At 42.4% G+C, this 24,534-nt stretch overlaps 1 protein-coding gene across 2 annotated transcripts in view; it reads left to right on the forward strand.

The window, feature by feature from the left end:
- Positions 1-24,096, forward strand: part of macroh2a1 (macroH2A.1 histone) — a 46,809-nt gene extending 22,713 nt beyond the window's left edge. The window contains exons 6-9 of one of the 2 annotated variants that reach the window (XM_084319936.1): positions 1,167-1,257; positions 7,929-8,018; positions 12,719-12,893; positions 21,496-24,096. In XM_084319936.1, coding sequence (XP_084176062.1) covers positions 1,167-1,257; positions 7,929-8,018; positions 12,719-12,893; positions 21,496-21,661 — 522 coding nt within the window. In that variant the 3' untranslated portion in view covers positions 21,662-24,096. The remainder of the gene's footprint in view (positions 1-1,166; positions 1,258-7,928; positions 8,019-12,718; positions 12,894-21,495) is intronic. The other variant, XM_084319935.1, reaches the window with a different exon arrangement.
- The last annotated feature ends 438 nt before the right edge of the window (positions 24,097-24,534 follow it).

Genomic DNA, 24,534 nt, shown 5'->3' on the forward strand with positions numbered 1-24,534 from the left:
TCTTTTGAGTACTGAAGCTAATTTGCTACAATTCAGTTAATTTTTTGTGGATCAAAAACATCCACAGGAACTGACCATTGATTTATCACTTGCTAGCACAGGTTAAGCCAATGTTAGGCAATATCAATCTCTCATAGCAAACCGATGGTCTAATGAATTTGGTTACAAATGCATCTCCTTTCAGTAGTGCTTCCGGCTCTCTGGCAATAAAGGGGGGGGGGTTTGGGGGGGAAATCCTTGAAAGTTCTACCAGCTTGTTTCTTAAAGGGACACGCCAACATTTTGGGAAATTAGCTTACCGTCTTCTCCAGAGAGAGACAAGAAGATGGATACCAGTTTCCTCTCTGTGCGTTCAGTAGAAAGCCATCTGGCTGCACGTTAGCCTAGCTTAGCACAATGAATGGAAGCGGACATGACCGGTTAGCCTTCGGAAGAGGCGTTAGTTGGACAATGCCTAGGCTAACCAGTCATGTCCGCTTCCATTCATTGTGCTAAGCTAGCCTAACATTCAGCCAGATAGCTTTCTACCGAATGCACAGAGAGGAAACAGGTATCCATCTTGTCTCTCTCTGGAAAAGACTGTTCCGTTGGTGTGTTCCTTTTTTAAAAGAAGTCTGTGACCAACCACCTGAATTGTTTAAATACAACGTACCAACAGAGGGGCACCTACAATGTCCCACAAGTGCACTTCTTGATCTCGTTCTCAGGGAAACAAAGAGGCATTCAAGGATTTTCTGAAATGCCCTCAGCAGTGTGTTCCCCTGCGCTCTGCCTGTAGATGTTTTAAGGTGCTTGATATCGCCCCCCCGTTGGTCAATCAATCCCCAATTCAGGCTTGTCTCCATTGCCTCAGAATTATACTTATCATGATGTTGATGTTTATGGGTTCTTTCTGTCTCCTGATTGGATAGTCAGACCCCCCCCCCCCTCACACACACACACACACACACATACACGTGTTCCAAAGATGCCTCCTTGGTTACTGTGATGTCATCGGCCAATAAGGAGTGCTCTCACCTCTCTCCCCTACTCTTTCTCTTTTTCTCCATTCATTCATTATTATTATTTTGATTACTCTCATCTTTTGACCAGACACCACTCACTGTGTTTTCACCACCATGTTGTTTGCCTGTTGTTGTCGTTGTTGTCGTTGTCATCGTCTGTAGTTGAAAGTTGTGCAAGCCGACATTTCCACCATTGAGAGCGACGTTGTCGTTCACCCGACCAACGACTCCCTGTTTACAGGTGGTCAAGTAGGTAATGGAACGCCGTGCCACCACCCAGACCAGGGCAGCCTGCGCTTCCTCCGGCCGCAGCCCAGAGCGCCCTGCATTGCAGTCAGTAGACGCATCTCGCAAACAGCATTGTATTCTATATATACATTATTTTCTTCATTTTAGGCATTTAGGGAGGCTTGTATCCAGACTAGTGACTTATGCCAAGCTATTATAATAAGAATAATAAGAATAATGCAGGACCCCGTTGGGATAATAATAATCCCCACCCCGTTGGGATAATTCACCAGTAATTCTGATTCAGAATGCAGGTTATACCTCTGGGAGGATTCTTGGTTCTGATTCAGAATGTAAATGATACCATGGCTCTGGGAGGATACTTGGTTCTGATACCATGGCTCTGGGAGGATACTTGGTTCTGATTGCCTGGAGGATGTTTGTTAAAACCTACTCCGACATCTGCCTGCCCGCTGGTCTGGCGGCTGTGTTTAGGCATAATATCCACTAGGAGAGACATCGCCTCATGTCGCTTGACCCATAATAAAGCTCATTGCTCTTCTGGGTTATTATTTTTTTTTTCTCCTGCAAACAATTCTCAAGTTCCACTTGACTGCAATGTAGGCGATCTGATCTACGGCCATCTCCGTCTCATGTAACCTCCTCCTCTTAAAAGGAAATGACACCCATTTTGATCATTCACATAATTGTCGTGGGGTGGAAACCTTGCATGTCCAATTCAAGGTGACTTTCATGTTGTTACTTTTTAAAACGCACGTTGGTCATGAGCAAGTTTCATGACAGCGGGGGTTAATGTAACCCACTCGATATAGAACTTCAAAATGACACCGGTAATATGTTGTCCCCATGCCCCAGGACGGTGCAGGGTAATATTTCTCAAGTTGCACCACTCTCTCCTAAAGCTGGAAACCAAAGAGAAGAACCCTCGAATGTGTGACGTCAACCCGGGGCTGCTTTGTAGACGGCGAACGCTGGTTTTGTGGCCCCATAAATCGTAAAAAAGTTAGAGTTTTCATTCCCACGTTGTAGTATTGCTACTAATGTGCCTGAAACATGAGTGTAAGAACTCACGGAAACATTTTATGGGCCCGTCGAACTCGGTGCCCCGTCTGCTGCCCCAGCCGGGCGGGGGGGCCTTTCTGTGTGGAGTTCGCACATTCTCCCCGTGTTTGCGTGGGTTTCCTCCCAGCACACCATAAAAGACTTGCATGGCGGGTAACTCCTGCCCTTAAGCAAGGCGCTGGCAGGAGAACTGCAGTCTGCCCCAGGGCGCTCGTCTGCGGCTGCCCCAGTACTGCTCCTAAATAGTTAGGATGGGTTAAATGCAGAGGATTACATTCCTGGTAGATGTACTAAATAAACCTTTTTGTCTCTACGGTATGGAGCAGCCCCAGTTTGTACATCCAGGTGACGTCACACATCTAAGGGTTCGCTCTTTCTATGAATTCCAGGTTTTTGAAGAGTGGTGCATGTTCACAAATATTGACTGAACAATGTGAATTCAAACAATAGGTGTTGTTCCCCCTATGTGCTCCCAAACAAGCTATTTAATGAGTATCCATCAGATGGAACTAAATAACATTTTCCTGTGAGTTGATTAATGCATGTTTGTTATGTTGGACGTTTTCTTTTTTAAATGGAGAAGAATTCTAACCACAAATTATTAAAACCACATGCCGTAACAAGTCCTTGCATTACAACAAAACAGTTCAATCCACTGTTTGAAATAATTGGAATAAGTGGTTTACCAAGTTTAACATTATGTTTTTCTTGTTCCGTTTTCTGCCCGTTTTGTCTTTTTATGTGGCTGTGGCAACATCCAGATCCATCTCTTCTGGTTCTGTTGGACTGGATCGCTTCCCTTCTCTCTCTCTCGCTGCTTCTCCGCCTGCTTGGCTTCTGTCTCTGGATAAATAACAGATTTAGCACCATGTGTGATCGCTCTAGAATGCACCGTTTCCTCAACATTCTTTCACCCGTGGTGGGCCACGACTAGAGATGCAGCTCCGCTGCTGCAGAGTGTGTAACAACAACACCACTAACGAGTAACGACAGCAGTACTACTACTACTGTACTAATACTACTACTACTGTATTAATACTACTACCACTACTGTACTCTACTACTACTGTACTAATACTACTACCACTACTGTACTACTACTACTGTACTAATACTACTACCACTACTGTACTAATACTACTACTACTGTACTACTACTACTACTACTGTATTAATACTACTACCACTACTGTACTCTACTACTACTACTACTACTACTGTACTAATACTACTACCACTACTGTACTCTACTACTACTACTACTACTACTGTACTAATACTACTACCACTACTGTACTCTACTACTGTACTAATACTACTACCACTACTGTACTAATACTACTACTACTGTACTACTACTACTACTACTACTGTATTAATACTACTACCACTACTGTACTCTACTACTACTACTACTACTACTACTACTACTGTACTAATACTACTACCACTACTGTACTCTACTACTACTACTACTACTACTGTACTAATACTACTACCACTACTGTACTCTACTACTACTACTACTGTACTAATACTACTACCACTACTGTACTAATACTACTACCACTACTGTACTCTACTACTACTACTACTACTGTACTAATACTACTACCACTACTGTACTCTACTACTACTACTACTACTACTACTGTACTAATACTACTACCACTACTGTACTACTACTACTACTACTACTACTACTACTACTACTACTACTACTACTACTACTACTACTAATACTACTACCACTACTGTACTAATACTACTACTACCACTACTGTACTAATACTACTACCACTACTGTACTACTACTACTACTACTACTACTACTACTGTACTAATACTACTACCACTACTGTACTAATACTACTACTACTGTACTAATACTACTACCACTACTACTACTACTACTGTACTACTAATGTACTAATACTACTACCACTACTGTACTAATACTACTACTACTGTACTAATACTACTACCACTACTGTACTAATACTACTACTGTACTAATACTACTACCACTACTACTACTACTACTACTACCACTACTGTACTACTATTGTACTAATACTACTACCACTACTGTACTACTACTACTACTACTACTACTACTACTACTACTACTACTACTGTACTAATACTACTACCACTACTGTACTACTACTACTACTACTACTACTACTACTACTACTACTACTGTACTAATACTACTACTACTACTACTACTACTACTGTACTAATACTACCACTACTGTACTAATACTACTACTACTGTACTAATACGACTACCACTACTGTACTAATACTACTACTACTGTACTAATACTACTACCACTACTACTACTACTACTACCACTACTGTACTACTACTGTACTAATACTACTACCACTACTGTACTACTACTACCACTACTGTACTAATACTACTACCACTACTGTACTACTACTACTACTACTGTACTAATACTACTACTACTACTACTACTACTACTACTACTACTACTACTACTACTGTACTAATACTACCACTACTGTACTAATACTACTACTACTGTACTAATACTACTACCACTACTGTACTAATACTACTACTGTACTAATACTACTACCACCACTACTACTACTACTACCACTACTGTACTACTACTGTACTAATACTACTACCACTACTGTACTACTACTACTACTACTGTACTACTACTACTGTACTAATACTACTACTACTACTACTACTGTACTAATACTACCACTACTGTACTAATACTACTACTACTGTACTAATACTACTACCACTACTACTACTACTACTACTACTACTACTACCACTACTGTACTACTACTGTACTAATACTACTACCACTACTGTACTAATACTACTACTACTACTACTACTACTACTACTACTGTATTAATACTACTACCACTACTGTACTAATACCACTACTGTACTAATACTACTACTGTACTACTACCACTACTGTACTACTACTACTACTACTACTACTACTACTACTACTACTACTACTACTGTACTAATACTACTACTACTACTGTACTAATACCACTACTGTACTAATACTACTACTGTACTAATACTACTACCACTACTGTACTAATACCACTACTGTACTAATACTACTACTGTACTAATACTACTACCACTACTGTACTAATACCACTACTGTACTAATACTACTACCACTACTGCACTAATACTACTACTACTACCACCACTACTGTACTAATACTACTACCACTACTGTACTACTACCACTACTGTACTAATACTACTACCACTACTGTACTAATACTACTACCACTACTGTACTAATACTACTACCACTACTGTACTAATACCACTACTGTACTACTACTACTACTACTACTGTACTAATACTACTACTACTGTACTAATACTACTACCACTACTGTACTAATACCACTACCGTGCTAATACTACTACTACTACTGTACTAATACTACTACCACTACTGTACTAATACTACTACTACCACTACTGTACTACTACTACCACTACTGTACTAATACTACTACCACCACTACTGTATTAATACTACTACTACTACCACTACTGTACTAATACCACTACTGTATTAATACTACCACCACTACGGTACTAATACTACCACTACTGTACTAATACTACTACCACTACTGTACTAATACTACTACCACTACTGTATTAATACTACTACTGTACTAATACTACTACTACTGTATTACTACTACTACTACTACTGTACTAATACTACTACCACTACTGTACTAATACTACTACCACTACTGTATTAATACTACTACTACTACTGTACTAATACTACTACTGTATTAATACTACTACCACTACTGTACTAATACTACTACCACTACTGTATTAATACTACTACTACCACTACTGTATTAATACTACTACTACTACTACTACTACTACTACTACTACTACTACTACTACTACTACTACCACTACTGTACTAATACTACTACCACTACTGTACTAATACTACTACCACTACTGTACTAATACTACTACAAGTACAGTAGTACAAACGCAAGCAAATGGAGTCAGTCATTGATATTACCCAAATAAAAAAAACGAAAACAAAACCCAATCCTCCCCTAACCCCACCACCCTGCCCTCCTCCCTGTTTTTCACTTAAAGTGAGAAGTCACCTGATCTCGACCACCTTCTTACCACTACTCGATTATGGTGACTTACTTTACATGTATGCACCTGATCAGTATTTTAGAAAGCTGGATACTGTGTACCATTCTGCCTTATGCGTTGTCACAGGATGTGGCAATTGAGTGCACCATTGCACCCTATATGCCATTGCAAGTTACCCATCTCTACAAATACAGCGATTTTCTCGATGGCTCTCTCTTGTGCACAAAGCTCTGCTTAAACTGGTTCCCTCGTACCTAAGTGTGCTTCTGTGCACTAAGCAATACAAGTATGCCCTTCGTTCTCAAGCTGCTCTAAAACTGGACTTCCCTATATGAGAACTGAATTAGGAAAAAGGGCTTTTAAATATGCTGCTCCTTCATCCTGGAACAAGATACAGGAGGACCTAAAATTACCAGGACTGGTCACCCTCTGAGAATTTAAAGCCATTTTAAAATCCTACAAACTCAGTTCCCTCGGACAGTGCAACTGTGTTTGATAACTTGCCTGAAATTGGAGCTTGCTGTGATTGTTTTATCTGTATTTTATTGTGATGTTCTTTTTTATGTTGAAACTTTCTGCTGCCTTGCTTGGCCAGATCGCTCTTGAAAAAGAGATTTTAATCTCAATGATGCTTATCTGGTTAAATAAAGGATTTGATTGATTGATTGATTGAACCCCACCACCCTGCCCTCCTCCCCTAACCCCACCTCCCTCCACACACACACACACACACACACCTCCTCCACTAACCCCACCACCCTGTCCACCTCCCATAACCCCACCACCCTGCCCACACACACATACACATACACATACACACACACACACACACACACACACACACACACACACACGCACCACCATGCCTGCCTCCACACAGATACACACACATAGCCAGCAGCACCATCACTTCTACACCAAATGAGAGGAGTGGAATGGAGTTATTTCCTGTTGCTGGCCACATGTTACAAGACAAGAACATAATTAAACCATCCTACTATTTAATGAGTGATGTAGAAAAATACCAACTTCAGATGTTTCACACTTCAGCAGTAAGGCTCACTATAACCTTGTTTACGCTACATAGGAGGTGTGGTGGCACCGGTGTAGAGATCACTCAGAGAGGCTCGGCGACATGAGAGTCCAGTCGGTCTCTCGCTATGGTGTCCTGTCTGCCTGGCCAGCCGTCTCTGACTGTCTGTCTGCCTGGCTACCTGTCTGTCTGTCTGCCTGGCTACCTGTCTGCCTGGCTACCGGTCTGTCTGTCTGCCTGGCTACCTGTCTGTCTGTCTGCCCATCCATCTGTCTGCATGACCATTACCCCTCCAGTCCGCCATGTACATGTACAGTATGCAACGTTTATCATGTGTGTGTGGAGATGTAATGACCTTGAGCGTTGTCCCCCCTCCCCCTCCCTGCAGGTGGCGCTCTGGAGAAAAAGGCTGGCAAGGAGTTCACAGAGGCTCTCCAGGACCTAAAGAAGAAGAACGGCCCTCTAGAGGTGGCCGGTGGTAAGTGCATTTGAGTGGAAAGTTATATTGACTGGGTTTTATTTTTAAGGTCGTTCCAAGCCCCCGTTGCCTTATTCCCTTCTCTGCCATATTGGTTGGCTTTCCACCAGAAGCTCAGCAGATTTAGTGAGGTCTTGGTGGAAACGAGAGCTTTTCAAACGCGTTAATAAGTCGGGTACAAGCGGCAACGACTTAAAGTTGCCACACGTGAGCCCCTGGATGCTTATCAGAGCCACAGTGTTATCATTAGCCGCTAACTGTGTACATGTGTGCAACTATACATTTCCATTTCACAGGCAGAGGGCAACAAAGAAAGGTCTGCCAGCACTGAGCTGTAAAAGAGAGATTGAAATCTTATAAAAAAAATTATTAAAAAGAATCAATTTGAAGTGAGGGAAGTGTTGGCAGCTGTAACAAAGTGTGAAGTAATGTCTTTTCAAAATGAAGGTTGTAGTTATACCTGAGAGGGTGCTCTCTTCTTCTGGTGAGCAAAGTGGTGTCGGCATTACCAATATAGCCACAATCACAGTAAATATAAAGGTTCTAGTCTTTAGACAGTAAGAGTAAATACCAGGAGGAGTTAACAGTACTAAAAATTATTATTTATCCCCCCCCCTCTCTTTATTTATTTATTTCTCTTTTTCTATTATATCTCCCTCCCCGTCTCTCTCTCTGTCTGTATATCTTTATTTATTTATTTTTCTCTCTCTCTATCTCCCCCTGTCTCTACCTCCTTGTCTCTCATTTGACCTCTCTCTCTCTCTCTCTTGGCCATCATTTGACCTCTCTTACTCTCTCTTGGCTTGGTCATCATATTTTTTAGCACTCGCTTGTATTTAAATATGTTTTAGTTAAGTATTGTGTGATTTTGTGTGAGGGGTGGACTAGCAAAGTAAGACTTTAATTGTATGGCAAACTGTCTGTTTAACTGTGCACATGACAATAAACAATCTTGAATCTTGAATTTGACTTTCTCTCTCTCTTGGCTTGGTCATCATTTGACCTCTCTCTCTCTCTTGGCCATCATTTGACCTCTTTCTCTCTCTCTCTCTCTCTCTCTCTCTCTCTTGGTCATCATATGACCCCCCCCCCCCTCTCTCTCTCTGGGCTTGGTCATCATATCGCCGCTCTCGCTCTCTCTCTCTGGGCTTGGTCATCACATGGCCTCTTCCTCTCCAGTACAGCCTAGTATTATGATGTCATACTGTAGTGTCAGGGTAAGCCCTCCGCTGCTGCCCCCGCGCCTGTGGTGTAGACACGCACTTCATCAGTGCACACACGCACACACATGCACTCCCTCTCACTCACACACATAATCACCCATGTGACTTGCTGTCACACACATAAACTTATTTTTGCACACATACACTCTTGTCCATCACTCGCACTCTTTCTCTCACAGACCTCCACACACACACACTCAATCATACACACACATCCACTTTCTCTCCACGTGTGTCTCACTAAATCACACACTCACTTGGCCAAGTTATCACAGCATCCTAATCCCAGGTCTCCCTTAGGATCTCCTGAGTGAGTTACCAGGTCTCCCTTAGGATCTCCTAAGTGAGTTACCAGGTTGGACACAGAGCTGGCATGGCCTGTCAGGGATTCACTGGATCTGGGTTGGAGTCCAGTGGTACTGAGAAAGACCCGATTCAGAACAGTTGAATATGTTTTCTGTATTTCTTTATTTTTGATATTAAGTTACACTAGGTCAGCAGTTTTTTATTTTTAGAATTCCAATAACTTGGAATCAGAAAAAGATACAACGCCCTCCTTCCTTCACCTTTCCAAAGAATGTGTTCTTTACACATCTGCAACATTAGAATCTTCAGCCAATCGGATGGCAAAAACAAAAGAAAGAAAAGCCCTGAAGTGAAATCAGACTTCACTAGCAAGGTTCCCACGTTGAAACCCTGAAGTTAAATCAGGTGACTCTAAAGTTGTTTAATCTAAACAAATTTGTTTAAAATTTTTTTTTTTGTTTGGCTGAGTTAGCTAGCGATGTGCTGGACAGGTATTGTACTGCTTACAAAGTAAAATAAACAGTGCTTTGGGCGCTGGTGACGGAAGTACAGGTGGATGTAGAGCCAGACGCACTCGTAAAAATGAAAGATTTGTGTGATGTGTGATGTTTTTTAAATATTTTAAATTAATTTATTTTATTTCTTTTAGCTGCGACCAGCACCTCTATAGGTCACTCTGTCAGTTGATAAAAACCTGCAGTCGCGGCTATTGCGAGTTTGCGCTTATTTTGACTCATTTGAGTACTGGATTCTATGTTCTCACTCTAATCCCTTTTCAAACCTAATAACAGCTTGACGTTTCAAGGCAATCATGAAGAGAGAGAGAAGAAATACAAAGCAATCATCATTTGAGCCACTTTCCTCACTACAAGATCACACGGGCGGGCGGGCGGGCGAGCGAGCGGTCTGCTTCACTTCGCCTCTTCATGTCTTAAGTCCCCTCTCTCTCTCTCTGTTTCCCATCTGGATATCAGCTCGTCCTCGCCCTTTGAGTCTGTAAGCCGGTCCAACCCAGTCACACACTAGCAGCGGACTAATGAACTATGACTGCAGGGTTTCTCACTTCATAGCACAGAGGGCTTTGGCTGAGTTAGTGTCTTTACAGGCAGAGCTGTTTGATGGAGCGCAAGCATAATGTTTGAACCCCACAGACCTTCACCGTTTCTCCATTACATCCAGGCCGACTTCTCTCTTCTCTTTTCCTCTCTTCTCTTCTCTTCTCTTTTCTTCTCTTCTCCTCTCTTTTCTTTTTCTCTTCTCTTTCTTCTTCTCTTTTCTAGTCTCGTTTCTTCTTCTCTTCTCTTCCCCTCATCTCTTCTAATTTCATCTCATCTCTTCCCTTCTCTTCTCTAGTATCTTCTTTTAATCTCTTCTCTTCTAATCTCTAATCTATTCTCTCATCCCATTTCTTCTCTTTTTTCTTATCTCTTCTCATCTCATCTCTTCTCTTCTCCACTCTTACTTCTCTCATTCATACAATATCCTCTCTATTCCTCTCCCCTTTCTCCTCTTCTTTTTGTCTGTCTTCCTCTCCTCTACTTTCTTATCTTCTGCTCTCCTCTCATTCCCTCTCCTCTCTTGTCCTCTGCTACCTTCCTCTCATCCCCTCTGCTACCTTCCTCTCCTCTCACCCCCCCCTGCTACCTTCCTCTCCTCATCCCCCCTGCTACCTTCCTCTCCTCTCATCCCCCCTGCTACCTTCCTCTCCTCTCATCCCCCCTGCTACCTTCCTCTCCTCTCATTCCCCCTGCTACCTTCCTCTCCTCTCATCCCCCCTGCTACCTTCCTCTCCTCTCATCCCCCCTGCTACCTTCCTCTCCTCTCATCCCCCCTGCTACCTTCCTCTCCTCTCATCCCCCCTGCTACCTTCCTCTCCTCTCACCCCCCCCTGCTACCTTCCTCTCCTCTCCTCTCGAAATCTCCAGTTTTTTCAAATCCCAATGTTGACAGCTATGGCATTAACTCATTCAACGCCAGTCACGAGTAAAGTCGGGTTAACCCGCCAACCGTTCAGCGCCAATCTCAAGTAAAGTCGGGTTTTAATCGTTATTTCTTTTATTAGCTATATCCATAAATTTTTCATCCATCCAGCCTTATATTATCATTGGGAATGGGTCTGAGCTCGCAAAAGGGCAAATATCGCCGCCTACGCCTTCCAGCCGGTATTGCACTCTATTAGAAATGGTGTAGTTTATTTTCCAGGCCGATCTGAGCCGTGCGGGCGGGGTTTAATTACTCAGGCGAGGTAGGCCTTTACAACGATGGCATGGAACAGTAACCCCGCCTGCCCGTTCATGTGTAACGCTCGGTAATGTGGGACGGACCTCCACGAGCAGTATTTGGAATGGCGATCAGATAATTGGATTATTTCTTTTGCATTACATCAGAGACCAGGTAAAGACTATATATAAAATCTTGCTTTAATCTGATATTTCTTTCTACCACGATCGACGCTGTCTGTGTGTGTGTGTGGCTGTTTACCGTTGAGTGCAGGAGGTGGCGGGGGGAGCGCCGCGCTACGAGGGCCATTTCATGTATGCACGAGGAAGGATAATAATGATAATCTAGCGTTGATTTCAGGAAGATTCGATAATCAGGCGAAAAATGACAACGTGTTTAGTGTATTCCACTAAAGGACTATTATCGCGTCTTTTCCTGGGATTACTAAGAATCACAAACTACTCATATTCAAAACGGTATAAAGCGGAAATGTACGGATGAAAAAAATCTGTTTGTACATGTTGACTGGAAGCAACTCACTGACAATCGACGGGGTGTATTAGACCCATAGCTATAATATAAGATATATTTTAAGCACTCGCAAATCTCGCAGTCCCCCTATTGATTAAAGCGATGGCGTTCTAGCGCCCTCTGGCGCATTAAGCGATGGCGCTGAATGAGTTATAAGAAACTACCAAATAGCATATCTTCTATCTACAGATGAAACTCTTCAACAATGTGTATGTGAATATACCACACATTCATATGGTCAAATAAATCACGCATTGGGCCTTTTTATTTTATTTTTAACAAATTCAAAGTATGTGATACACAAAACAGTGTGTAATAATTTCTCTCTCATTTCTCCCATTTCCTTCCTTAAACTCGTCCTCTTTTGCTCTCCTTTCCTCTCCCCTTTATCTATCCATCTCTCTTCTCTCCATCCAACAGCTGTTCTGACGGCTGGCTATGGTCTGCCTGCTAAGTATGTGATCCACTGTAACAGCCCGGGCTGGGGCTCAGACAAGTGTGAGGAGCTGCTGGATAAGACGGTCAGGAACTGTCTGGCCCTGGCTGACGAGAAGAAGCTCAAGTCTGTGGCCTTTCCCTCCATCGGCAGTGGAAGGTACCATGTTTACATATTGTACACGTATACATACACACACGCCTGCATGCATGTGCACAAGAATGTGTTGATGACGTGTATACAGTATGTTGTATACACACATTCAAGCACACATTCATATTCACACGCACTCACACAACACGTACAAACACACAGACATTTACACACTCTGGTGCAAGCATACACACTTATATAAAACATAGAAACACACACTCACTTTTACACAAGTACAAACGCACATGCATCAAGTCACTCAAAAAAAGTTTTATAATAAAGTTAAAAAGCCCTGTAGAAATGTTTCACATTTTATTGTCCTACAAAATAAAAAATAGAAAACATTTAAATGCATGTATTTGAGATTTCTTTGTTTTGAGTTCTATGTAGTACACTCCAATATGAGAGACATTTGGAACAACCCCCCTGACTTAACCCCTAAAGAAGATGAATGAATGAATGAATGAAAACTTTATTTAACAGATTGCAGAATGGGTACAATACAGTACGGCTCAATACACACAATTGTTAAGGGGATGCAGACCTGAGAAAGACGTTTGTCTTGTTTACATCAGGGTCCCCCATTTTCAATTCATAGTGACATTTATGACATACACAACATACATGACATTTATGGCATAGGGACATATAGGTATTTAGTACTGATACATTTGTGACATAAACGGTATTCAAATATACAGTACTGTTACCCCTAGATCCTGACAGAGTATATACATATGATGGGGAGGGGACTGTACATTAGGAGGGGGTGGGTGGGTGGGAGAGAAATATACATACGGCGGGGAGGGAATATATACATGCGGTGGGGAGGAGACTGTCTATTAGGAGGTGGTGGGGGTTTTGGGCATTTACGGTGGCCAGTTTCGAATTGCAGCCTCCCGTAGGTGCTCTTTAAGAGCGGTTTTGAATGTGGGTAGTGATTCACATTCCTTTACAGCTTTGGGTAGGGCGTTCCACATTGTTGTGGCATAATTGCGAAACGTGTTTAGTCCCTTGTTTGAGCCGAATCTGGGTTTTACATGATTTGTTGAGCTTCCTCTGGTGTAGTGGTTGTGGTATTCACTGACCTTTGGGAAGTATTTTGACATGTACATGGGTACCCCGGTCGTATAGTGTATCTTGTAGACCAGGCCCATTGCAAGTTGCTGTACTCTGTCGTCTACTCTAAGCCATCCTAGGTTGTCAAAGTGGGCAGGGGTGAGGTGGGTTCTGGGGTTCAGGTCAAGTAGTAGTCTGACCAGTTTGTTTTGTGATGTTTGTAATTTTGTTTTAAGCGCCTTTGAGGTGCTTTGGTACCATGAGGTGCACGCATAGTCGTAGTACCCTTGAATGAGTGCTCCTGCCAGAGTCTTCAGGGTATTCTTGTTTACCAGAGAGGAGATCCGGTACAAGAATCTAGTTCGTTGGTTGACTTTTTTTATTACATTGGATGCCATTTTGTCACAGGAAAGATTTGCCTCTAGGATGGAACCCAGGTAGGTAATTTCGTCTTTCCTTGTGACAATATTGTCACCCACTGTAACTGAGAAGCCGTCGGTCTTGCTGAGTTTGTTATTTGAACCGAAGAGAATGGACTCTGTTTTGCCCATGTGTAATGATAGTTTGTTATCAGCGAGCCATATGCAGATTTTGCTTAGTTCTGTGCTGAGGGTTTTTTCAACCTGCAACTTGTTCTTGTCAGAGACCAGCAGGGCTGAGTCGTCCGCAAACGGGAACAGGTTGCAGTCACAGGCTGACGACATGTCATTTGCATAAATTAGGAAGAGTAGCGGTCCTAGTATGCTTCCTTGTGGAACACCACAGCTCACTGTGAGGGGGGGGGGGATAGAGTACTGTTTACCTCTACCATCTGTTCTCTCCCCTCCAGGTAGGATTGCATCCAGCTCACTGATAAGCTATCAAAACCAATTGCTTTTAGCTTGTCCATCAGAATGGAGTGATTGACAGTGTCGAAGGCCTTTTGTAGGTCCAGCATGACCATGCCGCAGTATTTGCCCGTGTCCACCTCTTGTTTGATGTGGTCGTTCAAATAGAGGAGGCATGTGTCAGTGGAGTGGGACGTTCTGAAGCCAGATTGGAATTCGTAGATTAGATTTTTTTCCGCCAGGTACTTTTCGACCTGTTCGTAGACTATTTTCTCCATGACTTTCTAAATGGAGGTAAGAATAGAAACAGGGCGGTAGTTGCCTGGGTCTAATTTGCTGCCCTTTTTGTGCAGAGGCGTCACTCTCGCAATTTTGAAGTCCTTGGGGACGTGTCCCTGTTTTATGGAGAGGTTTATTATGTGTGATGTTTGGGGTGATGGCGGCTGCTGAGTCTCTGAGGAATTTGGAGGGGATGTTGTCATGGCCAGTGGCCTTGTTAGGTTGGAGGGCGCTCAGTTTTTTGAGTACCTCATCTGTTGTTACCATTTCCAGTTTGAAGTCGTCTTTGCGGACCCCTAGGTTTTTGTAGTATGTTACTATGTGTTCTACCCCATAATGCCCTGAGTGGGAGGGTAGTTTGTTTACCAGTGTTGTGGCTATGTTTGTGAAGAAGATGTTTAAGTAATTGGCTACATCCAGCTTGTCTGTGATGAGCGTGTTGTCCGTCTTTATGTTTATGTTTGAGAATCTGGTTTTAAGTTTTTTACTGCAGCCTAGTTGATTATTGAGTAATTTCCAAGGAAGAACCTCATCTCAAAACCTTAAAGGATAACTCCACTTTTTTTTTAAATTAGCTTATTTAACATCTTCCCTGGAGTTAGACAAGAAGATGCATACCTTTTTTGTCTCTGTGCGTGCATTTTAGCTTTGGGAATAGACGCTCCGTTAGCATAGCTTAGCTTCATCACTGGAAGTGGGGGAGGACAGTAGCCTTACAGTGCCTTACAGTGTATTGCAAGGTCTGACATTGACCAAACTTGATATGCATGACCTTGGTGGGCTCTAGGTCAACTCCTGAAAAGGGGGTCAATGTCAGACCTTGCAATCAAAAGTTAGGGGCGCACTGAAATTATGGCAAGGGTTATTAGCCCCCTAACTTTTGATTGCAAAGTCTGACATTGACCCCCCTTTCAGGAGTTGACCTAGAGCCCACCAATGTCATGCATATCAAGTTTGGTCAATGTCAGACCTTGCAATACACTGTAAGGCACTGTAAGGCTACTGTCCTCCCCCACTTCCAGTGATGAAGCTAAGCTATGCTAACGGAGCGTCTATTCCCAAAGCTAAAATGCACGCACAGAGACAAAAAAGGTATGCATCTTCTTGTCTAACTCCAGGGAAGATGTTAAATAAGCTAATTTAAAAAAAAAGTGGAGTTATCCTTTAATAGGAAAAAATAAAAGTAACCTTAGATGGGTAATTCAATGAGAGATCCCCCCACTAGGATGGTCATCTGTAAAATAGGTATTGAAGTGGGCAACAATTTAAAAAAGGAATACAATATGGGAGTAATAATAAAACTAATAGTGATAATAAACAATACAAGGAAAACCATAGAAAGGCATAAGGGTTAAACGGCGAGAGATGGCATCAATAATGTCTAATGAATTACCTCCCAAGGTGATCGTAGGACATCACAACTAGTTACCTCCCAGGGTGATCGTAGGACATCACAACTAGTTACCTCCCAGGGTGATCGTAGGACATCACAACTAGTTACCTCCCAGGGTGATCGTAGGACATCACAACTAGTTACCTCCCAGGGTGATCATAGGACATCACAACTAGTTACCTCCCAGGGTGATCGTAGGACATCACAACTAGTTACTTCCCAGGGTGATCGTAGGACATCACAACTAGTTACCTCTCAGGGTGATCGTAGGACATCACAACTAATTACCTCCCAGGGTGATCGTAGGACATCACAACTAGTTACCTCTCAGGGTGATCGTAGGACATCACAACTAATTACCTCCCAGGGTGATCGTAGGACATCACAACTAGTTACCTCCCAGGGTGATCGTAGGACATCACAACTAATGACCTCTCAGGGTGATCGTAGGACATCACAACTAATTACCTCCCAGGGTGATCGTAGGACATCACAACTAGTTACCTCCCAGGGTGATCGTAGGACATCACAACTAGTTACCTCCCAGGGTGATCGTAGGACATCACAACTAGTTACCTCTCAGGGTGATCGTAGGACATCACAACTAGTTACCTCCCAGGGTGATCGTAGGACATCACAACTAGTTACCTCCCAGGGTGATCGTAGGACATCACAACTAATTACCTCCCAGGGTGATCGTAGGACATCACAACTAATTACTTCCCAGGGTGATCGTAGGACATCACAATGAACACACAACTTTGAAAGGACGGCCATAGACGATGTCCATAGAGATAGCACTGTTAACCCTTTAATCGCCAAGGACGACTTTAGACGTCATTGCTCGCCATGCTTAATCTGCCAATGACGTCGTACAGCGTCTTTGAGATCAATATTTCAAAAATCTGTCATGGCAATCATATTTCACCCACGGAGACTTGAGACTTGCTGTTGATCTACTCTCAACTCTCCAACGGTTCAAGACCGCCATCTGGTGGCCGATCGGCGAATCGCCAAAACCGGAAGTGACGCGCCGGAAGTGGTGCTCACCCATATTTCGTCCGGCCACCCGCTATCGCTAGCGGGACTCCAGCTTGATACACTGGATAGCGAGCCGTTGCCAATAACTCGATATACAACATGATTTGGACGTATATAGTATTATACAACCTGGAACTGGACCAACTAGATCGACATCCCATAATAGCGAACTTTCTGCTCCACGCTGATCGCCCAACGCTACGAGGAAGCTGCGGTGAGTTTCAGCGTGTTTGATTATTATTATACATACACACTGCTCCGATCAACATATCACCCATACTAAATAAATAAATAAATCGGCCACAGATTTATAACCCCCCCCCCCCCCCCCCCCCCCTCCGGTCACCAGCAGATGATGAGGCATGACGTGTAGGACCTTGTACAATTGAAATTTTTAATCTGACGTCAATCGGTATCAAACTACATTTGATGATCTATATGTATTTAGGGCTATAACTCACGTTCTGCAGAATGCTGCAGAAAACGATAACATATTTATACTTTAGACCGTATTTTAGTATGAATATGTGAATGAAAAAGTAGAACGTTGCTACATCCTAAACGATAGATACAGTACTTGACGTTGAATGGGCCATAGTAATGTCAATTTAGCAATACAATTTAAAAAGTTATAGCCCTGCAAAGAAGGTGAACATCTCCATAGACGAATAGAGCTGGCAGAGGATGGTATAAGGATGGATATAAGCGTGGCAGAGAAAGGGTTAATGTCTGACCCATGGTGATCCTAGGTAACACAACAAACACACCACTCGGGGGACAAATCACAGGCCAGACACACTCAGCAGAGACGGCCAGGGCAGGAGGCAGAGCCAGGACATTGTGTTCACCTCCAGGAGCAGACCTGGTACCTGTACATGTACATAGATGGACAGACAGACTCCACAGCCACACAGACCATACAGACACACCCAAGAACACATACTGTAGCTAAACTGATGCTGATAAACAAAGTCACTTCAAGAGTATCGTTAGAAAATCTTTACAAGGCTAGCAATCTGTAGGATAAGATGAAGAGTTGATGATGGGAATGATGCATAGAGAAACATGGTAACAAGTAGGGATGTCCCGATCCGATCACGTGATCGGGGCCGATCACGTGGTTTTCCGAAGATCGGGATCGTTTTTTTTTTTTACTTTTTTTTTTTTTTTTATTCAACAAACATGACCATGTTCACGTCTTAAACTCATACTGAGGCCTTAGTTTTGGTTTTAAATTGCATATCATCATTCATTTATTTATTGTCACACAGAGCAGAAGAATTTTGCCAAAACAAACCAATAGTATCCAGCTGCAGAACGGCAGACCAGCCACACTCTCAGACCAAAATAATTTTTTTTTAATCCCAATTTCTCACATTACATTCACCCTGAATGTCGACGTTATCCAGGTGAAAAGTTAACTTCATAAATCATTTGATGTATAATTAAATCAAAGGAAATGCGTTTGGGTCTGAGAGTGTGGCTGGTCAGCCGTTCTGCAGCTGGATACTATTGGTTTGTTTTGGCAAAACTCTTCTGCTCTGTGTGACAATAAATAAATGAGTGATGATATGCAATTTAAAACCAAAACTAAGGCCTCAGTATGAGTTTAAGACGTGAACATGGTCATGTTTGTTGAATAAAAAAATTAAAAGTTAATAAAAAATAAAATAAAAAATTGATCAGATCGGGAAATATTGGTATCGGTAGATACTCAAAATCACATGATCGGGATCGGATCTGGAGCAAAAAAACGTGATCGGGACATCCCTAATAACAAGCAAGCAAAACGATGGAGAATCAATCCAAGACATCCATGCCGGTCCCTGTGGTGGTGAATGGCACAGGGTGGGGCAGAGCACCACCTCAACCACCTAGAATGACCTGTAACCAAACAGGAAACAAAGCCCACCACACCCACTAACAGGGGCGACAGTGGCTCAGGAGGTAGAGCGGTCGTCTGGTAATCAGAAGATTCCCGCTCCTCCTGGCAGTGTATCGAAGCGTCCTTGAGCAAGACACTTAAACCCTAACTGCTCCCGATGAGCAGGTTGGCACCTTGCATAGTCACCTCCGCCATCGGTGTGTGAGTGAATGTGGTTCTAATCGTTTTTTTTTTATCCACTTTTTCTCCCCATTTTCTATTTTTCTCCCATCCCAATTTCGTATTTCCAATTCTTCCCTCCCCTGTCTCGAACGTTGCTAGACTATGCCTCCCACTGGTCGGCTGTAGTGAGGATAGAAGCCTTGCATCACGTGTCCCCTCCGGTACACAAGGAGGCAGCTGTCGCATCTTTTCACCGCAACAGCTCGAACTCTGTGGCGAGGAGTAACGCGTGGGAGGCTCACGCTGCCCCTGATACTTCCTGTTTCCGCCGCACTGGCGTCACCCAACCGACCTGTAGGAGTCGCTGTCCACAACGTCCAATCCCCACCCACCGGCTTTCCCACCCTCTAACACTGCCAATTGTGTTAGTACGACGGCCGGCCAAGCCGGTAGCGACGGCGAGAGCTGGGCTCGATACCAGCATATCCTGCGTTAGTGGCGAGTGCCTTGCCCACTGCGCCACTCAGCCGCCGTTGGTTGTAATAGGTTTTAAAGCTTTGGATAAAAGCGTTAAATAAGTATCCGATAGCTTTTTCTAACTATTCCATAACAATTTGTACTTTTATTCCACCAATCAAAAAATGCAGATATTCTTCAAATGGTGGATTTTTCACTTTAAATGGTGCATCTATTTAGCACTTTTATCCAAAGGGCCTTACCATTTTTGTTCCTCACATTCACCCATTCACTCACACATAAATGTCTTGCTCAAGGACACTTCGACACGCTGCTCGGGAGGTGCGGGAGACACTACTGCATTAGGGGTGTAACGGTATGCGGATACGTACTGTACCGCGTCAATGTGGTCCTCCGGTACAGTACGGGCTGTGCACCGTACGATTGCAATGGTGCGGAACCTTTTTTTGCGGAACTTAAATCCCCCCGGCCCCACGTAATTTATCAACAACACTGCGGCCTGCTGTGAGCATTATAAAACAAACGTGTGTTTAACCGACCGTGAATTAAAGTGTCAATGCTGTTTCTCATTTTAACAGCAGATACTTTCTTAAATGCCATCCTCCCGACAGAGCAGTGTGACGGGGAGCTCTGATGGGTTCGCTTGCTGGTGTTAGCATTAGCTGAAGAGCTAGTTTTAGCTTAACGTTACCTTGGCTAAAATTGGGACTATTCATAATCCAGCAATAATGGCTGCAGACCTGCAAGCAAAGTACAGCAAGTTGGCAAAGGAGTATTCCAACGTAAATCACATTTTCACCAGTAAAGTTAGTCTTTCCATCTGCCGGTAGCTCCATGCTAGCTAACCTAGCTCACGTTAGCGTCGTCACTGAACCACCTCGCGTACACAATTAATGACATGTTGCGGACAGCCATATCGTGACAATGTTTAGCTTTTAGTGCCAAATGATGAGAGTCTGAGGCGGAGTCTCAAAAGAGAATGTTGAATATTTATTGTGCAAAAATCACAACAGATCCTCTCCAACGGAGCCTTGTAGACCGAGTAGGGTATATCTGCAGAGCCACTTGGTAACGAGTGCAACACCGTGTAATGTCCGTGTGGATCGTTGGAGTAGGGTATATCTGCAGTGCTGCAGCCCCATACTCAGTGTATAGATTTGTATAATCAATCACCTGTTGTTGAATAAATACCATTACTTTCTAGTTATTACTAAAAAACAGTATATATAAAACAGTAGCTGTATAAAAAAAAAAAGTATAATTTATATAATTTAATAAAAAAAAATTTAATGTATGCACTGGTATCGCCGCCCCCCCCCCCCCCCCCCCCCCCCACTGTACCGAAAAAATACCGAACCGTGACTTCAAAACCGAGGTGCGTACCGAACCGTCGATTTTGTGTACCGTTACACCCCTATGCATGCATAGTGAGTTTTCAGATGTAGAAAATGCGTATTTTTCTTCTTTCTTTTATCCTCTCACCAGGAACGGATTCCCCAAGCAGACGGCTGCCCAGCTGATCCTCAAGGCCATCTCCAACTACTTTGTGGCCACCATGGCCTCCACCATCAAGACGGTCTACTTTGTGCTGTTTGACAGTGAGAGCGTAGGGATCTATGTGCAGGAAATGGCTAAGCTGGAGGCAAACTAACCGCGCCCCCTTTTCTTTTTGCTTTTTTCTATCGTTTTTTTTGTTCCCCTGGTCAACCCATGCCTGTCACCAGCCTGTGTCTGTCCCTCGCCTTGTTAAGAGGATTCCTTCCTTTCCTCCCCCCTTGTTCCTTGCAAAAAGAAAATTAAATATGTTTGAGTGATTTGTTTAAAAAAAAATATATATATATATATATATAGAGAGAGAGATTTTTTTTTTAGTTTTTTGGGGAATTGGTTTTGCATTATTTTTCCTACATTTGGTATTATTCCTTGTCAAATCTAATATGGCGTTTAATGTATAAAATACACTGTTCCTGCTGTGTTTTGGTACAAAGGCTGTCCCTCCAAAAGAGATTGTTGAGCGAGACGGTTCAGTTTTGAATTTATCATTTTAAAAGGTTCTAAGGAAAAATGTTATGAGATAGCTAGTCCTTTATTACAAGGCTTATGGTGAAAGCCAAACACGAATACGGGTTAATGCATGTGAAAAGCAGCAGATATAGCTATTCTCTTTTATTGAAAAAAAATATATATATACAAAACGATCGTTTTTTTTTGGTTTAGTTTTTTACTATAAATTCTGGGTTTTCGGAACATCTGTCATGTTGATGGTACTGTGCAATGGAAATTATGAAGTTTAAAAGTTTTAATTATTTGGTCTTCAGGAGGCTGACACATGGAAGGAATAATGGACAGTTCTTTTGTTTTTGTGCCGTGTTGCAAAATCTTGTTGGTTTTTTGCCTTTCTGTATGAGGCAGATTTTGTTTTGTCTGTGTCCTGCAGAAATCTCCTACCTCCAACACTTAACCATTAACGAACAGAAAAGGAAAAACAGACATTTTCTTAGTCATCCTTGTACAAGCAATAACATAGGAGCTGGAGTCCTGTATATCAACACACCAGTGTCAATAACAACGATGTAGCAGGACCCAGATCGGTGGTTCTCAAAGTGGGGTCCTTGAGCATGTTCCAGGGGGTCCCCAGAGAAATAGAGAATAGTATCATTTTACTAATATTCTATTCACTAGAAGTTAGCCCAATGAGAGCATGCATAAGAAAAACTTCTGATCATCTACACTGTTATCTCCTCGCCTACAATAAAGACAGTTATGGGATTCTGGAATAAATCATATCCAACAACAATTATCTTCTCGGATGGGGGCGTCTCTGGAACAGATGCATAACCTATTATGTGTCTATTTGGGGGGTCGTTGACGTGATGAGAACCACTGATTTAGAGTAGGTTATTGTTTTTCTGCAATTTTTTTAATAGTTTCAACCATTAAATTAAGACAGAGGTCTTGAGTTTAACTTTGATCCTCACAAAAACAAAACGGTTCTTTGTAGCTAACTTCCAGAATCCTTGTAGCAGATACAATGCAACAGGTGATTGTAATTAAGTGAATTAAGTATAATGGCAGCAGAGTGATACCGGGTCGAGTTGTAAATGACCAGTTCCAATTGATGGTATTCCATTATATCCTCACTGTAAACATCTTGGCAGGCAGACGATAGTGATCGAACAATGCGTGATTGTGATCAAATGATAAACATCAGCCAATGAGCTTTGTTTTGTGCCAATTTGGGAGGAAATGCATTGTCCATATTCACACGTATGAATATGGTCCATGGCATGGCATGAGAATCCTAATGAATCACAAGCACCGGAGGGCCGCCTCTCATCCAATCACGATGTGTGGTCGAAAATTATTGATTTCCATTGGATTTCAAATGGTTTGGCGTCGTCCACGGTCATGAAATATATCCTGTGCCTGGTAAGACGATGTCTGCTGACTTACAGTACTGTAAGTTAATTCAAACGGCCAAATTGGAGTTATGACATTTCTGCAAGACACCCATGGTTTATATTGTGCGTTACTATAAGTGTTTATATAGATGGAGTATTTGTGAAATAATATGGTAAAATATTGGTCTGTAACATATAGATTTAGAATTTTCTATTTTGATTTTCACACTGATTCTAATGGTACGACGATTTGGAAGAAAAGCAAACAAGCAAAAAAAATAACGAAACACAATTTTTTGAGAGATTGTTTCTGTGGTTGTGTCTTTATTAAGCCATAAAGAAATTAATTGCATTGGTTTTGTTGAATAGGGTAGCTGTTGTTGCCATGGCTTCTCTTTAACTCATGGCACCACTAGATGGCGCTCTATAACCAAGAATTTAGACTCTACCAGAACCATGTTCAGTGTTTGAGTAACGTTAACCCCTTTAAAGTGGAGCTCATACAGACTTTTGAGTTGGATTTGAATTGAGATCACAGTGGACACACACACGAGACACCTGATTGCTCAAAGCACTGCTGCATTTGAAATTTTCAGTAACTTTCTTATGACAATGTAAAATGCTTTCTAAATAATTGCTACAATCGATGATGATGATACAGAAGTCTTGTCTGTACACATAATAAAATGCCTTTAAAACATGAAAATTGTCAAAATGTTGAGATTTTTGTTACGTTATACACAGGCCTGGGACACTGCCAGGTCCATAAGAGAACTAACTCAGCACTTTGAAAGTATGAAACGTGTGTGTCTTGAGTGTAAGGCATAATCTGCTGTAATAGAAAACTTCATTACCCCACCTGGAGATGAAGTAGCCTACTTTTTTGTGTGCATGCACACAAGCATGTGTACTTTATGTGTCTTAGTTGTCTGTGTGCATCTTCTACGGCATTTTTGTTTTATTAGTACAGTATAACGTGAGAGGACAAAATGGCAGAGGGAGAACCTGCAACATAGGTTTAGTGAGCTGCAATGTAAGCCGTAATGTACTACGGGCCTTAGCTTAGTCCTCTCAGCCACCAGGACTGTGTGTGTGTTTGTTTGACATCACTGTTTGTGATACT

Source organism: Notolepis coatsorum (assembly GCF_963971535.1).
Source record: "Notolepis coatsorum genome assembly, chromosome: 8".
In the NCBI taxonomy this organism is placed as follows: domain Eukaryota; kingdom Metazoa; phylum Chordata; class Actinopteri; order Aulopiformes; family Paralepididae; genus Notolepis; species Notolepis coatsorum.